Source organism: Synchiropus splendidus, chromosome 4 (genome assembly GCF_027744825.2).
Source record: "Synchiropus splendidus isolate RoL2022-P1 chromosome 4, RoL_Sspl_1.0, whole genome shotgun sequence".
In the NCBI taxonomy this organism is placed as follows: domain Eukaryota; kingdom Metazoa; phylum Chordata; class Actinopteri; order Syngnathiformes; family Callionymidae; genus Synchiropus; species Synchiropus splendidus.
In genome coordinates, this window is record NC_071337.1 from 18,249,699 (window position 1) to 18,257,368 (window position 7,670).

Consider the following 7,670-nt stretch of genomic DNA (forward strand, 5'->3'; position numbering starts at 1 on the left):
AGGAAAGTGCTTCGAAATAAAGTGCTGTAAATAAAATAAAATAAAATAAAATAAAATAAAATAAAATAAAATAAAATAAAATAAAATAAAATAAAAAGGCTGATCACAAATTCAACAGTCTGATGGCCGAGGGGAAGAAGCTGTTCCTGTGACGGGATGTTCTGGTCTGGATCGACCGCTTCCTTCTGCCAGAGGGAAGAGGAACAAGCAGTCCATGGCAAGATAATAACAGCTTTTAATGAGCACATCAGATACTGGGACTTTGTGGGAGAATAACTAGAGATAGGTGTTTTATGTAGGGAACTAGACAGGTTGAATGAAAAGGTGAAAAGAACAATTAAGAGACATTCATGAGGAAAAAACCCACAGCCCCTGTATATTAAATGAAGAACACCCCCAAACATAAAACACATATTCATACATTTCAGGACAAGTGAAAGAAATTACAAAGGATCAGAAATGGTAAGTGTCTTCACTCAGCCCTCTGTAGGTGTAAGGCAGTGCAATCTATTCCTGTGAGGACAGTAGGCCAGTCCTAACAAGAATAAGCTCAGATTTGAGGGTTAAAACTTCAATAAAATTCAAATAAGGTTGAATAAAAAATACGGTCGAAGAAGCAATAAGAAACCTCATAATGTCCTAACAAGGCTGGAAATATGAACTTGTGTGAGTGTGTGTGTGTCTGTGTTGAGATTGAGGAGATGATGTCTTGCATCCTGTGGTCAGGATTTCTAAGCTTGTTGACTCCAAAAGTACCTGCCAGGAATGTACACACACACACACACACACACACACTCTCTCTCTCAAGTTTGGGTCCTGCCCAGATTCCACTGATAAGTGATGGTGCGGGACGACCAGTCCAGTCCAGTGCTGTTATTGTGTTGCCAGCATGTCAGATCCCTCCACTGCAGCCCGCTCCTTTGTCGTGGCTGACTACCTAGTGTTTGGTCTGATGCTGCTGGTGTCGGCCGTGATCGGCGTCTACTATGCCTGGAGCGACCGGCGACAGGAGAGCGCGCAGGACTTCCTCGTAGGGGGCCGTCAACTGACGGCCGTGCCCGTGTCACTCTCCCTGACTGCCAGCTTCATGTCAGCCATCACTGTGCTCTCCAACCCAGCAGAGGTAAGACACCTGCCAAGTCCTGGGAATACAACCTCAACTTAGTGTTAGAATTGGAACCTCCTTTTAGCCTTGTCCAGAACTGGATTCTTTCTTTGTTTTATATTTTAAATGTCAACATCAGTGATGCTGAAAACATCCTCTCATGCCTGTGCAGGTGTACCGCTACGGTGCAAGCATAGCACTTTACTGCGTCTCCTACGTGATGACAATGGCGGCGACCTCAGAACTCTTCTTGCCTGTCTTCTACAGATTATCCATAACTAGCACCTACGAAGTAAGTGAAGAATCAGAGAAGAATTTTAAAGTAGTCTGCAACCCGAGCTCGACCAGTCCTTCGATGTCAAATCCATTCATCCATAAATTAACTTGGATATATATATATATATGTATATATATATATATATGTGTGTGTGTGTGTGTGTGTGTATATATGTATTTGACTATTTACATTTTTTCCAAACAGTAATTAGTTAAATAAGTAAATACTGTAAATATATTTATTATATATTAATTGTACTGCAGTTCTGATCTGACTTGATGATGGCCGCATAAATGCCGGGGCCTAGTTGCTCAAGTCTAATCTGGAAGAAATGAAACAAAGGCATGCTCTCGGTCAGGAGACCCAAGTTGCTGCGCAGTTGCTGTGGAGACAAAAGTCACAGAATCCTGGCCTTTAACCTTGCCAGGACCTCCTTGCGCACAAAGATGAAGAAGTGGCTTTTATACCTGCCAGAAAGCGTTTCCACATTGTAAACTGATCTCATTTTCTCCATGTCGAGTATCTGGAGCTGCGCTTCAACAGAGCGACACGTCTCCTCGGAACCGTCCTCTTCATTGCTCAGACGGTGAGTAGGAAAGGCTAAGTCTGTATTGACCATAGTGGTTTGGCCCACACTCGGACTCATCCATGCTTGTGCAGGTGCTCTACACCGGCATTGTCATCTATGCTCCGGCGCTTGCGTTAAATCAAGGTGCGTTGTCGTCGAGTATCTCAGGTACTTCTCTGCTTTTACTGATATACTATATCCTCCGTCTTGCTGCAGTGACTGGTATGGACCTGTGGGGGGCAGTGGTTTCCACCGGTGTGGTCTGCACCTTCTACTGCACTCTGGTTTGTATTGATGCGCTGTTGACAGTTAAGACTTGGTTTTCTTAACTTTAAGTGGTTGTCATCCTCAGGGTGGTCTGAAGGCTGTGGTGTGGACCGATGTGTTTCAGGTGGGTTCTGAGTGACCACAACAACAGGCTCAGGTTGAGCTGCGCCGTGGCTTTGGCTTGTCATGTTGTTGTCACTATTTAAACCCACAGTCACAAACCAAGCTGAGTAATAGTCTATAAAAAGTCAAGAGAAGGAAGAAGACAAACTCAAAATAAAAGCTACTTCCAACATTCCAACAAACATTTTTCTTCTGAGAGAGTTTCATTTTCTCTACAAAAAAAGCATGACTTAAAAGAGGAGAATAACTGAGGGGCACCTCATTCAATGAGGTCCCTGTGATACATGTGGAGGACCAAGGTCAAAAGGGGTGCTGGGAGTCAACTGCTGGCCAACATTTCCCAGAGTGAAAGTGCATTTACAGGTTCTGATGGTCTGGATGAGGCAGGATCCTAGTGCTTCTTGGTCCCAGCGAATGTAGCACCCTGCCATTCACCCATGGGCAACACCAAGTTTGTGCAGTGCAATTTCCAGTTGTAAAATTCAACATACAAAACATTGTTTTTTTCCCCTGTAAGTAGATCTCTATTGCATCAGGAATTACATGAAGGATAACTGGAAACATCTTCCTCCACAGGTTGGTGTAATGCTTGCAGGATTCCTGTCGGTTATAGTCAGAGCTGTGATCCTAAAAGGGGGAGTTCACATCATCATTTCAGATTCTCAACAGGGAGGAAGACTCGACCTCTTGGAGTGAGTTAAATGAAGACCTGTGAGAACTTTCCTTGTTCGGATCATCAGACAGAGCTGAGCCAGAGGGCATATACTGGACTGTTCTGGTTTCTAATTGTAGCAGTGTTGTTCCTAGAGATGCGTTGAGAGGTCAAACAATACACAGTTATCAATACCAATATCAATATGGTTGTGCAGTTTTGATCCCAACCCCCTGAGGAGACACACGATTTGGACCATCACCTTTGGTGGAGCGTTCGTCTGGGCTGGTATATATGGGATCAACCAGGCCCAAGTTCAGAGATACATTTCCTGCAAGACCCTTACTCAGGCCAGAGTGTAAGTGGACCAACAAAAACCTGTTATTAGCCACATTTGGACATCAAAATCCATATCTCTGTTGTTTCTGCTCCCACAGGTCTTTGTTCCTCAACCTGCTGGGTCTGTGGTCCATCCTGCTGTGTTCAGTCTTTGCAGGATTGTGTCTGTACTCTGTGTATAAGACATGTGACCCATGGACGGCCGGGCAGGTTTCTGCTCCAGATCAGGTTCAGAGTGAAACCACTGATTCACCCCTCGCACGATCGACTTGAAGTGATGTTGACATCTCTCCCTGTAGCTGATGCCATATTTGGTGATGGACATTTTGGGGGACTATCCAGGTCTTCCTGGCCTGTTTGTGGCTGCGGCTTACAGTGGATCTCTGAGGTTTGTGGTGAACTATTTTCTTCTTACAGGCAGGTAGTAGTATAAGTAAATACAAAAACATAAAAAGGCACATGGGAACATTAAACACAGAATAAAAAACATGAAATGCACAAAACAATAGACACACAATCAAAAACATGCAGCCCATAGAAATAGACAAAAACACATGCAAGTACAACAATTATACAATCACTCAAGAAACACCATGTACGAGAGCGTTCAACACAGACAATTAGAAACACAAATACAAAAACACAGAAAAAATACAAAAAAAAGCAAAAATACAATAGCAGAAAAGTGACAGAGAACATAAAATACAAAGCAACACCTACTTTGTAATACAAACATATACACTGGACCAGAAACCGACGAAGTAAACACACACTCACACACAATAATAACTTACAATACAATGACATGATCCATTTCAAATATGTGGTCCTTCATTGCAGCACTGTGTCGTCGAGCATCAACGCGCTGGCAGCAGTGACAGTGGAAGACCTGATCAGACCCCACACTCGGATGTCTGAGAGAAAACTGGCCTGGGTGTCTAAAACTCTCAGTGAGCCCAGCAGTCACACAGATCAGTCACCGTGGAGTCATTACAAGGCTTCATATCATCTTTCTGTCAGGCTTGTTTTATGGGGTTTTGTGCATCGGGATGGCCAGAGTGGCGTCGGCCTTGGGAGGAATACTGCAGGTCAGTGTGACATCAGTGCAAAATGGTACATAAAAGCAAACGCAAACCGTCTCCTGCAGGCGGCTGTCAGCATCTTCGGCGTCATCGGTGGTCCTCTGCTCGGACTCTTCACTCTGGGAATCCTCTGTCCAATCGCTAATTCCAAAGTAAGGGATACCATCTGTCTGGGAGCTGAGAATATTGCTTTGTAGTTGAGTCCTGAGGCAACGTTCAACTTCAAAGTCATCACCTCCAACCTCTGAGTTCATTTAGCAAGATACAAACTGCAATACACAAACCGACCACAAATCTAAAACATGATTAACACACCTTGTGGGAACTATTTCATTCATAGAAAGGAGAGGAATGAAGGTTAACCGCTGTAAGACAGAATACATGTGTGTGAATGAGAGGGAGCCAAGTGGACAGGTGAAGTTACAGGATGCAGAGATGAAGAAGGTGGTGGATTTGAAGTACTGAGGCTCAACTGTCCAGGGCCATGGAGAGTGTGAGAAAGAGGTGAAGAAGCAGGTGCAGGCAGGATGGAACAATTGAAGAAAAGTGTCAGGTGTGATGTGTGACAAAATGGGTGTCTGCATGGATGAAAGGAAAGGTGTACAAAACGGTGGTCAGGTCAGCAATGTTGTATGGTTTGGAAACAGTGGAAAAAACAGGAGGCAGAGCTGGAAGTAGCAGAGATGAAGATGCTGAGCTTCTCTCTGGGAGAGAGCAGGATGGATAGGATCAGGAAGCAGTAGATCAGAGGGACAGCACATGTCAGGTGTTTAGGAGACAAAGTCAGAGAGGCTAGATGGAGATGGTTTGGACATGTACAGAGGAGAGAGAGCCAGTACATTGGTAGGAAGATGTTGAGGTTGGAACTGCCAGGCAGAAGGTGGAGAGGAAGGCCAAAGAGGAGATTTGTGGAGGTGGTGAAGGAGGACATGAGATCTGTAGGCTTGAGAGAAGAGGAAGCAGAGGACAGGGTGTGATGGAGGAATATGAACCGCTGAAGGGAGAAGCCGAAAGAAAAAGAAGCGGAAGATTGAATAAATCAATTCCCCACTTTGCAGGGGGCGCTCTCTGGCCTCGTGTCAGGGCTGGCCGTTTCTCTGTGGGTGGGCATCGGCGCGCAGATCTACCCGCCGCCTCCAGAGATGAGTCGACCCCTGAGACTCACCACAGAAGGCTGCGACTTCAACACCACCCAAAACCTCAACTTGACTGTCATTGAAACCAGCCACATCATCGAGATGGCAGCTCACAGCAGCAGGCAGGTGTCACAAAAAAAATATCAACTGACTTATGACTGCTGTGTGACACCCAGAACCAGGCTGAGGTACCGTTCTTTGGTCTTGCCTTGAGTGCAATAAGCACTTAGACATCTTGTGGCGAGTCAGTAGAGTTATCGATTTCAGGGGAAAATCTGACAGCTGAGCTTCCTGACTGGGTGAAGGTCTGCGACATAATGAAGCTTTTGCCTCTCCCACTCATGCGAAACAAACACCTCAGGCCTCTCAGGCAGGAGAAATAACACTCAGTCTCAGAAGGTTGTTGGGGTTTGAATACTGCAGGCCCTCATTATGGGCCACTTTTAATAATATAATAGCATTTACTAAATCCGAGAAAAAGAGAGGCCTAAACAAATGACACTAAATTTCATACAGGTGTCACTTCGTCTCTAAAAATGTTCAATTTTCTGTCAGAAATCTTTTGGCGGACTACTGGTACTCCCTGTCGTACCTCTACTTCAGCCCCATCGGAACGTTAACAACCATTATAGTGGGGCTGATCATCAGCGTCGGCACAGGTCAAGTGGACTGAAGTCTTCTGAAGAGCTAGAATATGAAACGGATCTGATCAAAAACGCTTTAAATTTCAGGAGGCTGGCACAGCAAAGTTGACTCCAGGTTCATTTTGGGAAGAGAAGACAGCTCTTTCTACCGTTGCTGCATGGTGCTCAAAGGCAGGGTAAGAACTGCAGCACATTTTCAACAGACGTCAGGGAGTCTATGCTTGTGCTTCTGTCTGAAGGTGTTGAGTCGGCGAGGCCAAGTGGACCTGACAAAGTTCAGAGTGAAGAAACATGGCAACAGGAATCCGGCGTACTGTGACTTTGAGATGACCAGTCACAGCAACAGCACCTAACCTGCTGCTAGTTTTGATGATACACATACGCCATGCTGCCACTTTCTTGAACGAATTTTAAGCACTTTTAATAATTTAATCTTTAGTAACTTAGATGAACAGCTATGACTGAGATGTGCAAAACTATACCATCACCTCAAAACAGCATCATATCATACAGAATGCATAATTCAGATGCATAAACACGTATGTAAAAACAAGAGTAGTGGGATTCCAAGATAATAAGACGCGTGTAAATATTTGTCATGATTTTATTAAGATCTGTATGTTGAACATGACATTTTTCGCCAACAACTGTGTAATGTACATTCATAATTCAGGGGTTCTGACCTGTATTTACAAATATACACAATAAAAATATTACATTTATGTCTACAATTATTCAATCAGTTCTTTTTTGCACCATATTTTTGATATTTGGATCTGACTGAATGGCAACAGCTAATCGCCCAGTGTATATATGTCAATTAAAACAATCCCACATGGACACGGACATCTGGCTCACGCTGTGTTGTTACGGCTCAGGCTCATAATACCTCTTCTTCATGGCACGATACTTCCTCAGGAAATACAGAGCCTCCAGCTCCTTGATGACAAACTCCCCCCGGCTCAGGAGCTTTTGGATCTTTTCTGGATCGGTCTCATCTTTATTCTTCATGAAGGCAGACTTTAGGCGCTCTCTGAAGTAGCTGGATCCCTTGGGATACTCACGACCCAGATACAGCAGCTGTGGACCGAAGGCAGTTGAGGTCACATCAACACTCCAAATGAGCTGTCGTTTTCTGACTTACATTCTTGTACAGCCGAATGACCTCACCTCTTAGAGGGTTGGCCATGTGAGAAGACGAGTCAAGTCCGATGTAGCTAGAAGAAGTAGACAGGTCAGGACATATTGCAACAATAACAATCAATAGTTAGCTCCAGCATGAGCTTTAGCTGACTCCACAACACAATGGGATGCACCCGCACAGACCACTTAAGAACTTACGATTCTTCTCGTGGGCTAAAACGCCTTCACAATCTAAAAATTTGTATTTTTTTTTCTAGTGTCCTTCTTCGTGTTGTGTTGACAGCAGCAGCTTACGACAGCTTACTGAACGCTACTGCCGTCTGTCGACGTCTGT

General features: G+C 44.5%; 2 protein-coding genes across 2 annotated transcripts; one reads left to right on the top strand and one right to left on the bottom strand.

Annotated features, from left to right (window-relative positions):
* Positions 1-889: 889 nt before the first annotated feature.
* Positions 890-6,546, top strand: slc5a8 (solute carrier family 5 member 8). Its single transcript, XM_053862296.1, has 17 exons — positions 890-1,123; positions 1,278-1,397; positions 1,903-1,968; positions 2,043-2,094; positions 2,167-2,234; positions 2,303-2,341; positions 2,917-3,032; positions 3,210-3,350; positions 3,430-3,559; positions 3,631-3,719; positions 4,172-4,281; positions 4,352-4,419; positions 4,479-4,565; positions 5,472-5,677; positions 6,105-6,208; positions 6,281-6,369; positions 6,433-6,546. Exons 1-17 carry the CDS (start codon positions 890-892, stop codon positions 6,544-6,546), a joined length of 1,833 nt encoding a protein of 610 aa, XP_053718271.1.
* Positions 6,547-6,762: 216 nt separating this feature from the next.
* Positions 6,763-7,669, bottom strand: lyrm5a (LYR motif containing 5a). The gene is made up of 3 exons (XM_053862019.1): positions 7,535-7,669; positions 7,338-7,410; positions 6,763-7,273 (listed from the first exon to the last, which is right to left on the bottom strand). Exons 2-3 carry the CDS (start codon positions 7,380-7,382, stop codon positions 7,061-7,063), a joined length of 258 nt encoding a protein of 85 aa, XP_053717994.1. The 5' UTR covers positions 7,383-7,410; positions 7,535-7,669; the 3' UTR covers positions 6,763-7,060.
* Between the last annotated feature and the right edge of the window lies 1 nt (position 7,670).